The sequence below is a fragment of the Patella vulgata genome, chromosome 4 (assembly GCF_932274485.2).
Source record: "Patella vulgata chromosome 4, xgPatVulg1.2, whole genome shotgun sequence".
Lineage (NCBI taxonomy): Eukaryota > Metazoa > Mollusca > Gastropoda > Patellidae > Patella > Patella vulgata.
The window spans coordinates 26,508,599-26,528,790 of NC_065882.2; the positions used below are offsets into that span (position 1 = coordinate 26,508,599).

Consider the following 20,192-nt stretch of genomic DNA (forward strand, 5'->3'; position numbering starts at 1 on the left):
GAGGTAAAATAGGTAAAGGAGAGAGTTATCTCCCTTTATTCCCAAGTCCATTATCATTTTCCTTTAGTTATATTAGAACTTTATAAATTATAAGGGTTCCAATTTTCTTTATGGTTAGTAAATAAATAGTGTTTAATATCCTACAATACACAGAATGGTTGGTGTTTTTGTTCTTTTATTGCACCCACATGTAAATGAACAACTTCTTGGTTTACTAAATTTCCACTGTTCATGACATTTATAGAATTGATTGTATTTGAGAGATTTTGAATCACTGTAAACCACAATATTATGAAAGTTAAAATTTAAAAGGAATATCAGTCCAAATTGGTTAAATTCCATTCAGTGTTAACAAAGATGTGATAAATTGAAAATCTTGTGACCAGCAACCTCCAGACTTTACTAACAAATCAGTGTCACCTATAAGTTTTGAGTAAAATCTTTTGATTATCTGTCGCTGATAGTTTGGGTGGTTTTCTTAGTTAAATGTTAAATAATCAATTTGAGTACATGGAAATATATTGCCACATGGAAATATGGTCGTATATTGCCGTCACCCCCGTCCGTACGTCCGTACATACTGAGATGAAGAATCCTATTTAATTTCTGTTAATTTCTTCTGGAGTTTATATTATAATTTAAATTATGAATTTCATCAATTTCTAATATGCGATTTTAAAAGAGTTAAAGTCCTTGTTTCAGTTTATAGAACCTTGTGTATCCTCAAATGAAGAAAATTATAGACTGATCTGTATGAAATTGTCTTGTAAATGCCCCCAATTACCAACAAAAGTGATTTAGCTGTTGTGGGGGTATGTTTCGCTCCTGCCAATTTCAAAAATGAGAAAAAAACTTTAGTCTTGTTTAATATTTGGTGAATATGTTTGGTGAATATTGTAGCATTGGAATTATCGTCATGGAAACCGATAGCTTGAACGTATGCAGTTTAAAAATAAACAAAAACTGAAAGTAGTTTATTAATCTCAATATTTAGAACAGCGATTTAGCTAATTTCCAAGAGTCTTTAATGGCTCCCGTGAAGGAAAGTCGAGGTGCATCGAGGAGAGCCGGAGCGAAAGCTCACCTTAAACGTGAAGGACTGGTTTCGTTGCCAAGCAACCTATCTTTTTTAGCTTGGATTAAGGTGGGGGAAAATAGGATGTTGTCTCTTAAAGTGTACATGACAAGCAGAGGCTTTAATACAAATCCAGAGCACTAGTAGATTGGAGAGATAATTATATAGACAAATTTGAAAACGTCATCATTTATCCACGATAATGTGTACATATTTCATAGTAGTATATGAAATAACTTTTTAGACATTTGTATAACTGAACATTTTCTGTATATTTCAGTTGATTTCCCATGTAATCAAAAATGGCCAACAACATAATAGTAGAATATGAAGCTGTGTTTGAATACAACCCCGAAGATCACAAACATGGTGTCGAGTTTATTGCTATCAGACCTGGAGATTGCCTCCACATGAATCCAGTGACTGCCGAATTAAAAGGTTCCTATGAAGATCCCCAAAACTGGTTAAAGGGTACAAATAGAACTACAGGTGCCCATGGTTATTTTCCTACAGATGGTTATGTCAAATATAAAGGAGTTGTTCAATCAGTTAACAGTAAGTAATCTTTTATAGTTTTAAAAGTTCTTTTTTTTTTAATATTTACTAAAAACACATATCACTACCAATCTGAAACAGAACTGTATTATTTCCCATCCAGTGTACTTTTCAAGACAGTATTTAGACAATGACCACTAGGCCTATTAATGTAGCGATAGTGTTTTTAATTGATAAAAACACAAACACACCTTGTCCACTTGTCAAAGAGTATGTAGTTAAAAACAAACTATTTTAAGGCAGGTCGTTTAAAAACTTACCTTTCAAACCTTCATATTTCTCAAATGCAACATTGTATAACTCAGATTCTTAAATTGGTTGACTACCAAAATAATGTTTGTTTACACTAAGTGATGTTATTGGGAGGTAAACAATGGGCATTAATCTAGAATATTTCAATTACTGGAACTATAACTTTTAGAATTTCTTAATTAATATGCCTATTCAACAATAAGTATGATTAAAACTTAATTAATGATGATAAATTATTTTGGCTTGCATAGGCTTATTGCAGTTTTAATGCTGGCGTCCTTTCTGTAGACGAAAGTTAATTGGTGGCATCTTTGATTAAACTCTCCCCAAAATTTACATTTTGAATGACAGATTTACTTAAAGTAGCTAAGTCTCTAACTCAGTATCATCCAAAGTCTTCAACATTGAAAACGCGATTTATTTGTCAATTTAAATCAACATTGGTGTTGTGATCTTACATGGAAAAGATGGGCTTCTGATATCCAATATTTAAGACAAAATAAACATTTTACCATTGGTACACGAATCGTATACCATAATGCGTTTCAGCGCCATTTGTAACAAGGACTCGAGGAACAAGGTTAGACATATTCCACAAGTCAGTCAAACGATGACACCATATTCTTATCAGGAGAGCATGTGCAATAAATACTATCGGTGTAGACTTGAATAACCAGATGCTAGAGATTGCCATTCAATTGAGACTTCTGGCGTATCTCGACAAACATAATTGATTTGAAACGAGTAAAAACATGAACGATTGAATGTAAATCAGTTTATATACAATCATATTACATTATTAGATGCATTGCGACACATTTGTGTCAATTTCTAGGTCTCAGATATTAGCGATTTAGCTCCTTTAACGTGATAGCCCATATTATTGTCAGGACAACTGGGAAGTTGGCCTGATGACAACCAGCTTGTAAATAGAAAATGAATATAGGAAGTTGGAGGAAAGATGATTAAAGGTATACCTCCTCCTGCACTTACTATTAGAATGAACTTTTTTTAGATCTGAGAAAAGTCTGTTGATGTAAATCTTGAAGTCTGTTCATTCAAGGCTATTTCTTGCAAAACACAGAAATGAATCAATCTTGCTAATACATGGAGAATTTAAACACAAGTTGACACTTTACAGCACTGTACAAATGGAGATGTCAGATTCCAGCACATGCCAGAATTCAACATTAATTTTAGCCTTTCCTTCCCATCATACTGAAAATCATTACCATGTACACAGCATTTTATTTGTATTCATAAAATTTTGAATCATCTAACAAAAGAATTCACACATAAATTTAAACCAAAAGTGCATTTTTTTTAAATTCATCATATGCCATGCAATTTAAAAATCAGAGAAAGATTTGATATATAAGAGTTGCCTCCACTTAGACCACACACTGAAAAAAGGAAATGCTTTAGCATGGACTATTTAGCTATTGTCACAATTATTATTGCTGTTTTCATTTATTTACACTTATTTGATTTTATATTGTCCGTATGTTCATCTGTCAGTTCATAAATTTTGTAAACAATAATAATAAAAATTGAACACAGTTTCCAAAATTATTTTTGATGACTTAGAAAGAGCACGATTGTCAGTCCAGAACATTAATAATGATGTAATTAATGTTTCAGCTATGGTTATAGGTCGAAATAGTATCATATTCAATTTGTGCATGCCTTGTCACCCTTAATTTATGCATTCTCGTGATATTGAGAGAATTCAGTTCTCAAACTTTCATTCTATTACCGTCTCTTATGTAGATATATTTTTTGTGTATGTCACATTTTCAGCACTTTCTTCTGAACTGTAATTGTTTATCGAGTCAAAAGGTGCTAAATGGATACCATGATTATATTCATGTGATGAAGAAGCCTATTGATTTTCAACAATTTTAAATAAACCTTGGAAACTCTCTTGACTTTAAGTGTATACATTAAAAAGTAGTTTTATCAAAATGTATATTAGCACAAAATTAAATATAATCAGTCTATCTTACTGTATGTTATGGCCATCTTAAGTTCCCAAGACAATATGTTTCTTTGTCTTAGAATCTCAATCAGCCCCTGAAGAATAACTTGTTTATATCTAAGAACATTTAGGTCAAGATGACATCGCGTTTAATTACTTGCTCCTGGCTTACTCGACAAAGGATCCTCGAGTACATTTGGACATCCGCAGTGGGAATGGGTACTCAAACAGCGCGGCGCTTTGTTTAGATATCAAAATGGAAGATGAACGCCGCCAAACAATCATGCTCGGTGTTCTGATAAATAACGACGTGCAGACAATAATCCACCAACAAACTTTAATTGATACTGACTTTTTCATTGGCATCTTATTGGAGACATTAAATCTGGAGAAGCAAAATAAAGCTCCAATGAATATAATATTATGCAGAACATACTGCCCCCCTACAATCCTTAGAATAGTTCGAATCACACTATCATCTAACCAATGTGTAACGTTTGATAACTTTATTAACAAGCTCCACAGGTTACCAGAATTGTAGTTAGGAGAGCAAGGCTATATTTGCACACCAATTCCAAAACAAGCAATGGTGTTTCTGTGGCATATTACTACCCTAGATCAATTTCGCTCACTATCTGGTAGATTTGGAATATCTAAATCAACAACGCATTGTATATGCCGCAGAGCCAGGCTGGCTAAGTGGGTAAGATGCTGGCTTGCTAGCATGGAGGTCGCATTGTATATGTCGCAGAGCCAGGCTGGCTAAGTGGGTAAGATGCTGGCTCGCTAGCATGGAGGTCGCATGTTCGATCCCTGCATTGGCCAAGAAAGTTCATCAGGATTTTCGGGCGTGATCATGACGAAAAACCGAGGTCCCATGTATACATTGGCTTGCATGTAAAAGATCTCTTGGCAGTTGGAATTTGGTATAAGATTAGGCCATAGTGCCATTACCTAGGCAAAATTTGCGTCATAGCAAACTGTATAGCATATGCCCGTCCCCATTAGCCCAGTCAGAGCAGAACAGGAGGACGATAAACCCCATTTCATTTCATTTGTTTATTCAGTGGTCATTACCCCACAAACATCAATAAATTTCTGATTGTTTTACTGGATATTGTAAATTTCTCGGAACAATCAGAAGTATCAGTGGCTGTCATATCTGAATTTAGGCGCCCACAATGAAGGACAATCGAATATCATACGTCAACCGCAAAAAACTTCACTCCGTTGTACATCAGCTGGCCTGGGACTGGTTTTGAGGTATTCTTGTATTTTCCTACAACCAGATACCAAATTTCAGGAGGGAGAATTCCTACTTGGGGACTCCACACAATGATTTTTGAAAATTGACATGTAATCAAAAAAGATTTAATAAATGGCTTAGTTCTGCGATAGAACATGCCTTTGGGCAATTGAAAGGAAGCGGAGTGTCCTTTTCGAACTCCTGGAATCATTACACCAAGATGTAGAATCACTAAAATAGACCAAATTAATATCTCATAGACTTGCGGCTTTCACATCTTTGTTAAAATACAACTGCTAGGTTTCCGTCTGTAATTATTATTTCGAATATTCTGCTAGAGTTTTCACCTATTACACGCAAATAGTGTAGATATATGATATATCAAGGTTGTGTACCCTCTAGAAGTCACAATTTTGATCCGATTTTGATGAAACTTGAAATATATCTTTATAACCCAAAGATCTGTCGATATTCGCGCATATTGGACCGTAACTTCCTGAATTATGGCCCTTGATTGTACAAAAAATCGTTTTTTGTTTAGCTTGTTCTCCATCCATCTCTTGCAAAATGTGGGCGTATCCTGCCTGGCAGCCGCTAGTTAACAAAAAATATATGACCTAAAATACTTCTAAAAGTTTTTGTTAAAATCATTTCTCTACGAGACTAAAGCTTATAATTTAAGTTTGTTGGATTCATTTTTAAGCGATTAAGAAAGAGTTCTGCTAACAAGTTAATAATATTTAATATAACTTATACATAGTTATTGTGATTTCTTTTGTCTATCTGTCTGACACACTAACTTTATTGCACTGATGATTCTCGCGTGTATACTAAACACAGATCTCAATATATATATATATATTTGGTATAAGATTAATTACTAAAGTAGGTAATTATAGACGTCTACATATGATTTTATAAGCTTTGATCTTTCTAGCTATCAATTTTATACTGCAGCCTATTTATTTCTTATATTGCTTAATAATATACTATATAAGCTGTTTACGGCACAGAAATAGCATCATTAATCTTATGTTAATCAGTTGTATCATATTAATGTCAAATTTAATCGATTTACTAGGATTATTCCACAAATACTTACAGTTATTTTAGTTCTATTTCAATACAATCATAAAAAATAAAATCATTTTTTTATACTTATTGTTACAGGTTTTAGTTTATATATATTCAAAGTATGTAATGCATTGCTATTTTGTGTCTGTTTTATCACGATCATTGTGAATTTATTTTAAGAAGCTAAGCGGCTTTGATTTAGGTCAAAATAAAGTTTTGAATAATCAATAAATGAGTTACTAAATATATTATGTTGTCAAAACCTCTTAGAATTAGGTCAAAATACAGTGTCCGAATAGGTGATAAATGAATTACTAAATATATGACGTCAAATATCCTGTAAAATATTCCCAGTAAAGTTGTGCTAATTATTGTAGAGAACATTTATATATTGCAAAAAAAATATACATTTCTATTTAATTTTAATGCATAAAACATCCTACTATTAACCAGGCTAATGGAGATGGACAAATGCCATGTTGTGTGCTATAAGGGAAATTTTGTCCAGCAAGCTGCAATACGGCCGACTTATTTCAAATTCCACCTGTCGAGGGTGCCTTTACATGCACATCAACGTGTACACTGGACCTTGAAATGACTAGAGACTATTCCTTGCCCTCCCTCCAGCTTTGCCAATGACAAGGGGAAACCAAAGAACCTAGTCCAATGACTCAGTATGCAGATCTAACCACCTGTGTTACATTGATTTTATGTAGTGATGTAGTTCTTATCCTATTATTAGTATTATATAATATGATAAGAACTACAACAGAAATTTATTTATTTCTAAAGTGACTCAAGTTTGTAAACAAAGAAGACAAAAACTCACTATCAGTATTTTATATTTTTAAGAATACCACAGAGCATTCTGTCTGACATATGACAGATCAAGATCATTATAAAGGCATATTCATGTAGTATAAGTTATAGTTAACTTATACACTTTAGAATTGGAAAAAATAAGTAGCCGATTTAACCAAATAAGCTGACATATCCTAATATTACGGTGGCTGATAAGGGACATGAAAAATAATATAATTTGTTTTTTATAATTTTCACCCAAGTCAATTTTAATTTTCTCCCAAGTCAATTTTAATATAATTTGTTTTTTGTAATTTTCACCCAAGTCAATTTTAATATAATTTGTTTTTTATAATTTTCACCCAAGTCAATTTTAATATAATTTGTTTTTATAATTTCCACCCAAGTCAATTTTAATTTCCACCCAAGTCAATTTTAATATAATTTGTTTTTTATAATTTTCACCCAAGTCAATTTTAATATAATTTGTTTTTTATAATTTTCACCCAAGTCAGTTTTAATATAATTTGATTTTTATAATTTTCACCCAAGAATTTCCACCCAGCGCGTGATGTCATCTCAATTAGCCTCGTTTCCATTGTAATGTATTATGTTTTATCTTATATGGTTCTCATACTGTAATTAGCAGATTGCAATGTATTATGTTTTACCTTATATCAAATAGATATTTTTATACGCCCACATTATCATATGGACTTATATTGTCGTCACCCCTGTCCGTCCGGACGTCCATCCATAATTTGTTTGTGGACACTATACAGGTCACAATTCTTATCCGATTTTGACGAGACTTGAAATATAGGTTTATCCCCAAAAGATCTAGGTTCCTTTCGATATTGGCATGTATTGGATTGAAACTTCATGAATTATGGCCCCTGATTGTACGAAAAGTCACTTTTTTTTAGCGTGTGGACACTCTAGAGGTCACAATTATCATCTGGTTTCTTTCGATATTCGCGCTTATCGGATCTTAACTTTCTGAATTACGACCATTGATTGTACGAAAAATCTCGTTTTTAGCTTGTGGTCCCTCTAGAGGTCACAATTTGTATCCGATTTAAAAAAAAACAAAAACGTTTGAATATATCACCGTTACGCCCTAATGATGATTGAGTTTGAATTTTCTGAAAATCTGATCGAAACTGCCGGACAAAATGGTTGCCCCTCGTACACAAACTTTGAGAGAGAGAGAGAGTTTAAAGTCCACTCGACACAAACTAGGTCATTAGTGTTTTGGGTGGAAATTCTTGGGTGAAAATTATAAAAATAAAATTATATTAAAATTGACTTGGGTGAAAATTATAAAAAACAAATTATACTAAAATTGACTTGGGTGAAAATTATAAAAAACAAATTATATTAAAATTGACTTGGGTGAAAATTAAAATTGACTTGGGTGAAAATTATAAAAAACAAATTATGTTATTTTTCATGTCCCTTATCAGCCACCGTATAATATCCTAAAAAATGCAGAATTTTGGCTCTTTAACATTATGATTCTGAATATTTTCTGTGCCAAGGAAGTATTACAAAAAGCAACTCGTGTTATTTCTATTATTATGTAAATATTGTTTACAAGATGCTACGTTAGAACAAAGATATTCTGTTACTTATCAAAAAACATAATTGTATGACATTCGCTTGATATCAGGTGTTGAAACATTTTAAAAGCCAGATATAGCTTGAAAAATCTGATAAAAATTCCCCACATTGCCACATATAAATTATGGTGGTGCGATGTTTGTGATGGTGAGGTTTGGTTCAACATGCCCTCAGATTTTAAATTTTTTGTCCGACTTACACTGTGAAAGTGTAAAGAAAAGACAACTCCTTTCCAATAAAAACTGTGGTAGAAGCTTTGTACTTAGATCAGTAATGCTAATTAAGTCAACAAATTATGAAATAGAAATAATTTCCATTATGAATTATGGTGTGAAATGTTAATCACATGTCTAATGGGGAGCCAGGGTGGCTCATTGAGTAAGACATTGGCTCACTAAACGGAGGTCCTGTGACCGAGAAAGTTCATTGAGTTTTTGTGTAGAGGTTCCCCCATGTCCATGGTGCAGATCGGATGGCCTTTCAAGGGACGACATACAGTTGCTCGAATGAAACAAAAAACCAAGGTCCTGTGTACATATTGGCATGCACGTAAAAGAACCCTTGACAGTTGAATTCGATATAAGGGTAGACCGTAGTACCGCTGGCGTAATTTCTCTCATAGCAGACTGTATGGTGTATGCCAGTCTTCATTAGCCCAGTCAGTGCAGAACAGTATGATGTTAAAACCCATTTCATTTCACCTGTCTAATGTTGTTATAAAATGTCTGGTTTATTACAAATTAAAATGGGGATAAATTTAAAGAACATTTGCAAAATACATTAATTATAAGTGCAAAGCAATTTTCTTCATTTATGATTTAAACACACAGAATTATGTGGAATTAGTACGTAAAAAAGGTGTGATATTTGCATTTATGGTATTTAAGGTTTTGATGAATTCGGTTCACCTTCCAAAGTAAAACAGCTTTCATACACAAGATCCAGATGCACATTTTCATTAAAAAGTCTAATACATGTAGAGTTCAGTCAGGTTTCATCACTTGAAACTCTCTTTTTATACGTCGTCCGTCCATCATCCCTCTGTGTGTCTGTCTGTCTCCATCTGTCCACACAATTTGTTTGTGGACACTATACAGGTCACAATTTTTATCCAATTTTGACGAAACTTGAAATGCATGTTTATAACCCAAAGATCTTGGTTCCTTGATATTTGCACATAATGGCCGTAACTTCCTGAATTATGGCCCCTGATTGTACGAATAATCATGTTTTTAGCTTGTGGTCCCTCTAGAGGTCACAATTATTTTCCGATTAAAAAAAAAATTTGAATATATCACCATTACACCGTAATGTTGGTTGAGTTTGAATGTCGTGAAAATTGGACAAAATGGCCGCCCCTCGTACACAAATAGTGTATACATGGTATATCAAGGTTGTGGACCCTCTAGATCCGATTTTGATGGAACTTGAAATACATGTTTATAACCCAAAGATCTTGGTTCCTTTCGCTATTTGCACATATCAGACCGTAACTTCATGGATTACGGCCCCTGATTGTACGAAAAATTTTGCTTTTTAGTTTGTGGATTCTCTAGAGGTCACAATTTTTTATACAATTTTAAACAAAATGGCCGCTCTTTGTACGCAAAGTGTATAAAAGTATGTAATAGAAAGGTTGTGGGCCCTCTAGAGGTCACAATTTTTATCTGATTTTGATGAAACTTAATATATATGTTTATGTCCCAAAGATCTCAGTTCCTTTTGATTTTTGCGCACTTCAGACAATGACTTTCTGGATTATGACCACTGATTGTACAAAAAATCGCTTTTGTTTTTTGCTTGTTCTCTATCATCTCTTGCAAAATGTGGGCGTATCTTGCCTGGCAACTGTTGGTTGACAAGTTGGTTAGATATTACCACACAATGTATGGGGTTAGAAGATCATTAAAGACAATTTACTTTTAAAGAATGACTTTTTGAAACCAAATATTGATGCACATCTTATTTAATATTAATGATGCTCAACCAATAAAACAATGGTATCAAAAGATAACTACTAAAACTAAAAAAAAGTATTAGTAATCCAGTATCATTTTTTGGGGTATGTTCAAGAATTTTTTTTTTTTTTAGAAATTTCTTTTAAAGGATTTATCTGTGCTCTGCCAATCAGATTAAATTTGATCTTTATTTCATTAAGTTTTTAATTCTTTTTTTTTTCTTTAATTCTGAAACTGTGATTTGTTAAAATCTTTCTGTTCCAAGCCTAAGTTTTTTTTTGTTGGAAAGATAGAGGTCAGGTTAGGTCAAATGAACACAGATTTCTTCAAGATGTTATTAGACCTAACTGTAGTGCACATGAAGGCATTGCCTATAATCTTCAGATTTCTCAGGAGTATTTTTCAGTAGCAACTTATATTTATTTCTCACATAGCCATATGATCGTAAGGACTGTACATCTTGCCCAGTGGTGTGGGTTTTATAACTTATATGCTAGATTTGGTCAAAATTATGCTCGATCAGGTGCACAGCTTTGCTAATGAAAACTTGAACCAGTATGTCAGTCAGATCATTATGTGATTGGGATCTCAATACAAGTCTCCCAACATTTTTTTTGTTTTATCCTTGTAAAAACCTTAAATCAATCGATGTAGCAAAAATTTCAAGTTTTAATGAACCTGAAAAGGTCATTTAAATATAGGCTTTGAACATACTACATAAAGCTATATTTACATTACGACTAGGTCAGTGAACTTTTCTGAATAACGAAGCTTATTGTTTCAATATTTACAGAGAGTCGCAGCTCATATTGTTCGCCTATAATCACGCGATAAAACTATCGACTAAGAGCTGTTAACATCACCAATGTAAGTGCTTTCCAGTATTAGCCAAAAAAATAGGCAGCTATTTTACTATTTAAAATAGATGGATATAGAATAAAATTGTTTCCTAGGTTACAACAAACTGTATTCCCTGTCAAAACATCAATCTGATGTTTATTTCTAAAGACATCTTGACTTGATAAGCAACAAAAGGTCACTATGTCACAGGTGTCTCTCACTGCCATGCTTTGTAGACACCATTCAAAATCTGTATCCCAAAATGGAGGATGGAGACTGCATCCAAGTTACTACTTTTGAACCAGGAACTGGCCCCCAAGCTCAACTAATCTTGTTGTTTTTCTTGGGGGCAACGTTCTTCGCAGAAAGCCTAAGACTGCCTATTCAGATACAAGCAACATAAAACTTGGCATGCTTGTTCCTTGGCCTTGGACAATTGCAAATTGATAGGCAGACTACAATTTTTATATGACATCACATTCCAATGGGACGGTCATGACGTTGTGCTAGCCTCTTCTCCCGGTCAGTATATTACTATCATACCTGTGTCTAGCTCTTAGGAAAGTAATAGGACCGCTAAATTTTGCACAGCTTTCTGCCATCATTATTATGTCACTTCAGAAACTCAAGAACTCAAAACATTTTCTCCAACCCTCTATCGAAATCAGTACAGTGCTATCAATTTATTATAAATGACAACAAAAGTTTAAAATTTTTCATATTGAACTAGGTAGTTTAGTTGTCCCCCGCCTTTCGAAGAAAGCAGGGGACTATTAAAATGGGTTCGTCCGTCTGTCTGTCTGTCCGTCTGTCTGTCCGTCACACTTTTTGGGACACAATAACTCTCTTCCTAATTGAGCTAGAATGTTCAAACTTGGTGTATGTGTTTATTAGGTCAATGCCTTGATGGAGTTCGAAGATGAGCATTTTCCGCTTAGGGTAAGCAGAGATAAGCAATTTGATTGGTTGATGCTTTGGGACACGATAACTTTTAATTGAGCTAGAATGTTCAAACTTGGTGTATGTGTTTATTAGGTCAATGCCTTGATGGAGTTCGAAGATGAGCATTTTCCACTTAGGGTAAGCAGAGATAAGCAATTTGATTGGTTGATACTTTGGGGCACGATAACTCTCTTCCTAATTGAGCTAGAATGTTCAAACTTGGTGTATGTGTTGATTAGGTCAATGCCTTGATGGAGTTCGAAGATGAGCATTTTCCGCTTAGGGTAAGCAGCGCGCGTGCTTTCGCCGTAAAACGGTGTCGTCTGCTAGAAAGACAAAACGTGATTTATCATCACCCAGTTGTGCAAACGAAACGTCTTTATACAAACTTTTCCTTTTTATAAGCTCGTTTATATAGTTTATGCTTTAGTTCTTGAAGAAGCTTTCCAATGTATTACCCCTGTAATTCCTCCTCTTTTATCTGTACAATATTTTCGAAAAAAATGAAACGAAATCCACTTATGTATACATTTTGGTTACATTATAGCCTACATGTCCCGACTCAACTTGCCACATTACATGTCATAATATTATAACCAGGTATTGATAAAAGCATCAATTGAGCAATTCCAATACAATCCAATACAATGAATATAGGCAAGGTAAATAAACAAATAAATGGAAAAAACAAATTGAAAAAGAAACTATTATAAATTAATTAAATATGTAGTATGCAATAATGAATTGACATTTAATGACAGAAAGAAAACAGTGAACTTTGCACAACTTGCAGCAAGATGGAAAATAGACCCGTTGATACAACCAAACTCTAGATCTGTAGGCATAGAGCATGTTTTCCCCTTAATATGCTATAATTATTCCATCAAAAACATTGTATGCTTAGACTATAAGTAAAGATATACTGTTTGATTGTTCAATACTTTGTAAAAGATAATTTGTGATAAATTTATATGTGTCCTCTAATTATTTTCCTATTTCGGCGGGGGACATCAGCCTCACTGTTGGCTTGTTTAAACAATAGTTCAATGCTCTGACCTGCAGGGTCATGAATTTCTTAGATATATTGCGGGTATTCCTGCATGCATCTGCACTCTGCAGTCATATTATGTGAAGTTCTAGATCACTACCTTTTTTGATGCAAAGTTCTACATTTAGAACCACAAAAGGTCAATATCTATCTACTTGCATTCATTATATAAACCCAATAAATGTTTTTCCAGCTTGTCGTTTGGTATACCATTATGTTTGTTTTAAGTTTTAGTAACATATATACTGTATTGTAAAATTGTATTCAATTAACTATGCATATAGTGAGAGGGGTTTAATATACGCTAAACCTGTTCTCAAATCTCGAACAGCAAATCAGAACCTAATCCAATAAACATCGCAGGCTAGCGATGCCATCGAGTGTTGATTATGGTATGGATAAGTTAATTAATGTCTAATTAATAATTTAGATAACATTCAGGCCATCAAGTGTTTATTATGGTCTGGATAAGTTAATTAATGTCTAATTAATAATTTAGATAACATTTCAGGCCTAAAGAATGGCCTGCAATAGGCAGATTTAGCTCTTGCATAATGTATGTTTAATGAAATATTTCATATTCATCTCAAAATTGTAGCATACCAATATGGCAACCTTATTGGTTCTGCTTTTTCTACAGTTCTGACTTTTGCAATAGGTAGTTAGTCCTAGTTGTGGATCAATCTGATTAAAACCCAGATCCTATTTCATCATGTTTTTTATAGTTTAAAATTTTGCTTTACTTGTGCTTACTACTCTAGGATCAGGAAGAGTTCTTATATAACCTGCATACTGGTTGATGTGAGGGATTAGCCAATGAAACAGCCTGTTGTGGCAACTTCTTGTGTGCAGTGTACAGAACTGTAGGTAGACATTTGAGCGAAGACAAAGTAAAAGTTGTATTTATACCCACTTGAAACATCAACGCTGATTTGTTAATCAATGTCTTGCGTCTAAGGATAAAAAGCCGCTTGTTTGACCCCTTACATGACCGCCCACTACAACTGGTCAGACCTTTATTTAGTGGAGGCCATCGAAAGTATAAAAAAAAAAATATATAGATCTGTATTTTAAAGGACAATGTTGGTGTCAGTAATTATCACATATCTGATAGAACTGGTTTACCACGTTCCATATAGAATTTTAACACAGATATCATTGCTACTATTCCAAATATAATTTTAGAACAGAGATCATTGCTACGATAGATGAGTAATGAAGCTTTCAAGAAAAGTAAGTGACCAGGAGTTATCCTTCTATATAACTGACTGAAGTGATGAGTGATAACAGATACACAGGCGAATTTCTGCTCACTAACAATTCCTTCGAAGACCAAAAGTTATTATATGAGACCGTGAGAGGAAATCTGACAATTCAAAACAGAAAGTGACTTGTCACTAGAAAAGAGAAAACGAAAGAATATAGAAAAAGTCTGTGCATTACCATGTTTTGATTAAGTATAGTATGAATAAAAACAAATGAATGCACAGACTATTTCTATTTGTCTCGTTTTCTCTTATCTAGTGACATTCAATTACTTTTTTGATTTGTCAGATATCCTCTCACAGTCTCACATAACAACTTCTGGTCTTCGAAGGAATTATTAGTGAGCAGAAATTCGCCTGTGTAACTGTTATCACTCGTCACTTCAGTCAGTTATATAGAAGGATAACTCATGTTTTCCTTTTGTGCTCGTCACTTCCTTTTGTAGAAACCTTCATTACTCATCTATCGTAGCAAATGATCTCTGTGTTAAAATTATATTTGGAACGTGTTTAACGAGTTCTATCACATTTGTGATAATGGTTGACACCAATATTGTCCTTTTGGGGATTTACTTACAGACAAACACATTACTGGTATATTCCACAAGTACATTTAATGCTTTGTGTAAAATAAATTTCAATGTCATTGATGATTTTAAAATTAAATAATACTTACTATAGCATGGGCTACAATCCTAAGTACCGGTAATGCTAGCATTGAATAGACACTAGCACAGTGTATCTAGCAAAGAGCCGATTCTAAGTCAGATTAGTGCAAGTCTGAGCCAAAGAAATGAAATGAAATGAAATGAAATGGGGTTTAACGTCCTACTTTTCTGCTCCTAAACTGGGCTAATGAAGACGGGCATAAGCCATACAGTGTGCTATGAGGGAAATTTTGCCCGGGCAGCGGCACTATCGCCTACTCTTATATCGAATTCCAACTGCCAAGGGATCTTTTACATGCATTCCAATGTATACACGGGACCTCGGTTTTTCGTGTCATCCGAAGGACTAGACAGCTGTCCTTGTCAGGCCCTCCGTCCTGCATCACTGACAAGAGGGAACCACGCCGGAAAATCTGGATGAACTTTCTCGGCCAATGCAGGGATCGAACACCCGACCTCCAGGCTAGCGAGCCAGCTGAGCCAAAGAAGCTGCATTAGTATAAACTATGAATAAAAACATAGTCTTTTTGTTAATTTCTTTAAAAATCTTGAATTATTTCCATTTTCTTTGAGTCTTCATTTGATGTAAATTGTCTAGTTTTATATTACTCAGTGTATAAATAGCATGGGTAATTGACAGAACCTAGTACATTCATCATAAAATTAAATATCTTGGTTTTCATATTTATCATATCCACAGATGGACCTAAAATTTGGAGATGATCTAATTTGAAAATGCAAATTGAAATCCTGAAATGAGAATTACAGGAATTACTGGCATGGATCTATAGTAATATGATATTAATCTGTCAAGATCAGTTTTAAACCTTCAAACATGATATAGACAGAAAAGAGTTAGTTCCTGATTGAATCTGTAAAATATTGGTAGGATTGTTGATTTAATCCTGAAATTAATAGTTTATATAATTAAGCTAAAGGAAACAAATTTTAATATTAGTTCAATTAGGAATATGTTATATAATTCAAGATAAATGGCAGCTTTTCTTTTTCCAATGTGATAGAATACTGTAAGTGGTAATAACTTATGGTCTTTGACATCAACAGTGACATTTTATAAGAACCATTACATCATTATAGCTATTCTAGTTCTGTATATAAATGATTAATTACAATACTATAAATCACACAATTTACATGTACCTATAATAATATTACAAGGAAGTATTTTCTAACTTGGAATATGTGAGCATTCTTTAACATAGCAAGTTTGATTACATATTTTTGTTTATTATCAATAGCTATGTTGAAGCAAAAGGTATCAATATGGTGAATCGTACTAATAACAAATTAATGACAGAAAGGGTAAACACTTGAGGGCATGTCCGAGTTTTTTCTGACTTATGACGTCAAAAGTATTTGTCATGGGGTAAATAAAATATACAATATTATAGCTTTTTATATGCCCACATTGAAATGTTGTCGTATATTGCTGTTCCTTTTCCGTTCGTCCGGCCGGCCATCCGACCGGCCTCCACAAGTTCTAGAGGCTAAAGTAAATATCCAATTGATTTTAAATTTTTTACACAGTGTTAAGCCGATTGATTTTCGTCAATTTCCAATAATTAATGTCAGAGTTATTATGGCCCTTGATCACTTTGAAAAATCTTGTGATCATTTTCAAAAATTTTGTGCATTTTATCAAAACTTATTTCAACTTTAGAGGCTAAAGTTGATATCCGACTGACTTTAAATTTATACAGTGTTTATGGTCATGAGACAAAAAAAATCCTATGGCCTTGATTACTTGAGAAATCTTGTGGACCACTCTCTAGAATCTAAAGTTAATATCCAATTGACTTTAAATTTATACATTGTTTAAGGTCATGAGATGAAGAATCCTATTGATTTTCGATAATTACTGCCAGAGTTACGGCACTTAATCATGTTGAAAAATCTTGTGGGCACCCTAGAGACTGCCTATGAATTTATTCACAGTGTTTAAGGTTATGAGACGAAGAAAGTCTATTGCTTTTCAATGATTTCTGATAATTACTACCAACATTATGGCCCTTGATTACTTGAGAAATCTTGTGAATGCGCTAGAGGCTAAAGTTAATATAAATTTATACACAGTGTTTAAGGTCATGAGAGAAACAGTCCAAAGTGGGGGACCCTTCGGGACTATATCTTGTCGTTTATGCCATCCGGTGCGAATGTTCTTAAAGTGTGAATCCATTTGAATTCATTGACTCTAGTGGCCTCATTAAACCTATCACAACATTTAGAAGGAACCCTAATTTAAAAGATACGCTAATGAGGGGGAGACTTGTATACCCACCAAGGAATCCACAAACGAGCAAAGTCACAGTCCAAAATTTATTCGAAAAATGTGTCAAGAAAGATTGTGATATCTGCAACAAATTAGGCCAAAATAACTACTTTATTAGTGGTAAAATTGGTAAGAAATTTTCCTGCCGAACTGGTTATAATTGTATAAGTAGAAATATACATGTAATCTACCTATTAACCTACTCTCTCTCTCTGTAAAAAACAATACCTGGGAGAAAGCAAACATGCCTTTTCAAAGGGAATACAGGAACACTACGAGGACATACGAGTAGAAATGTCATGATTAAAATTATAGAACTCTTCAAGACTGACCCAGATTGTGGCAAAATTGATGCCACTAGAAAACCAATGAATTGATTTACACTTTAAGAACATTCGCACTGAAAATCGGACCAAAACTGCTGGACAAAATGGCCGCCCCTTGTACGCAAATAGTGCAAATATACGGTATATCAAGGTTGTGGACCCTCTAGAAACCACAATTTTTATCCGATTTTGATGAAACTTTACATTTATGTTTATATCAGAAAGATCTTGGTTCCTGGATTATGGCACCCGAATGTTTTAAAAATCCACGATGCACGATACAATCACTAGCCGTATTGCGATTCGATATCCAAATAACAATTTCACAAAAATAGACTGATATTCCGTATTCAGTTTATTTTCTAAATTCTACTTTTCGAGTTGCATTATGGCTTGGTATGCGTGTTGATGCATACTGACATCAATAAATACAAAAATATGACAAAGACGAAAGTCGACAAGACGGTACACAAGCCATTACGCAAGTCGAAAATAAGAAATTAGGAAAAAACGAGGGGCGCTATCATTGCAGTGTATTAGTTCTTAATTTTCTATTTTCGAGTTCATTTTGGCTGTATAGCATGCTGTCGCCTCACATTTTGTTGTAACTTCTACTTTTTCGACTTTTTGACTTTCGTGTTTTGAAGAGACGAAAAGTAGAGATTATGAACGGTAGTTATAGGCTTCTATACAATTTGGATATCATAAGCATATGCCTATCTTTTCCCGGTAAAATCACAACATCAACGGAAGACTGCAGATGATATTGAGTTAAAGACTTAGCTACTTTGATATACAGTGTGAATTTCAATATGAAACGCCCACATACGCAAGAGATGGACAGAGAACAAGCTAAAAAATAGGGTCATCATCCAGGCAGACACGGTCTGAAGTATCGAAATAAAATAAAACCAAGTACGAACAATCCAAACCATTAGACAAAATTCGAAGTCCTAAAAAAACGGTATAGGCAAAATAGTGTAATAAGGCAAAATAGTGTAATCAGCATATGGACTGTTCACCGTGTACAAAATACACGACAAACTCAGAACTTTAGGATATGAACATATAATCCGACAAGCTAAAAAAAAAAAACAAAAAAAAAACATGATTTCTCGTACAATAGGGGCCACAAGGCAAGAAGTTAGGTTCGATATGCGCGAACATCAAACCGAGATCTTTGATACATAAACATATATATTAGGTTTTTTTCAAAACCGGATATTACAAATCGTTAGAGAGACCACAGCCTTCGATCTGATTATCATGAACTTCGAACCCAGGGTGTAACGGTGATATATTTAAACGGTTTTTAAAATCGGGTATAAACTGTAATTTACGGACCGATATGTGCGAATATGGAAAAAAAACAAATTCCATGGAATATAGACATATATTTTAAGTTTGATCAAAATCGGATACAAAAAATTGTGACCTCTACAGTGTCCACAACCTTGGAATTACATACTTTTACACTATTTGCGAACGAGGAGCGAGCAGTTTCAATCCGATTTTCATGAAATTCGAACTCAACGATCATAAGGGTGGAATGGTGATATGTTAGAACAGCTTTTAATATCGGATAAAATGCCAATATCGAAAGGAACCGCATGTCCACAAATAAATTGTGGACTGACAGGGCCGACTCAACACACGTCCACTTGAAAATGTGGGTGTACAAAAATAGCTCAATATGATAAAACTTGGTTTTTGGAAGACTAAACAACTGATTTCCCAGAAATGATATCAAAGACTTTATATAAAAAAGATTTTTATTTAAGAAATTAAAATGTTGTCATTTGGTACTCCCACTGGCTGGTTCATAGTTGTCAGCGCTTATGTAATTTATATCAGGACAATAATGCTACTCAAGACGGACATGTTGTTTAGATCAGCATACCAAGCAATTTAAATCAGTGAACCGGACCAAACCCAAACATCCAAGATTTAGCACTTTTTCCTAGATAGTCCTGGCACTGTAAATGCCTAAATAAGTCCATGAGCAAAATAACTTTTTTTTATTTTCAGCGAAGTGGCTTATTATAGCAATTTTGACAAGATTAAAATATCAGTCTATTTATGCAAGTTGTTAAGTTGCGTTAAAATTTATATGCATTATTTAAATTAGTGAAACGAAGAAGCCTATTGAATTTCAGCAATTTCTGTCAATTACTTCTAGAGTTATGGCCCTTGTTTCACTTTGTTGCACCTTAGGAACGCTCTAACATCAAAAGTTATCTGCCAATCTGTA

General features: G+C 33.8%; 1 protein-coding gene across 2 annotated transcripts in view; it reads left to right on the forward strand.

Moving 5' to 3' along the window:
• Positions 1–20,192, forward strand: part of LOC126818331 (phosphatidylinositol 3-kinase regulatory subunit gamma) — a 112,909-nt gene that overhangs the window by 6,488 nt on the left and 86,229 nt on the right. For both annotated transcript variants that reach the window (XM_050545670.2, XM_050545671.2), the window contains exon 3: positions 1,356–1,630. In XM_050545670.2, coding sequence (XP_050401627.1) covers positions 1,378–1,630 — 253 coding nt within the window. In that variant the 5' untranslated portion in view covers positions 1,356–1,377. The remainder of the gene's footprint in view (positions 1–1,355; positions 1,631–20,192) is intronic.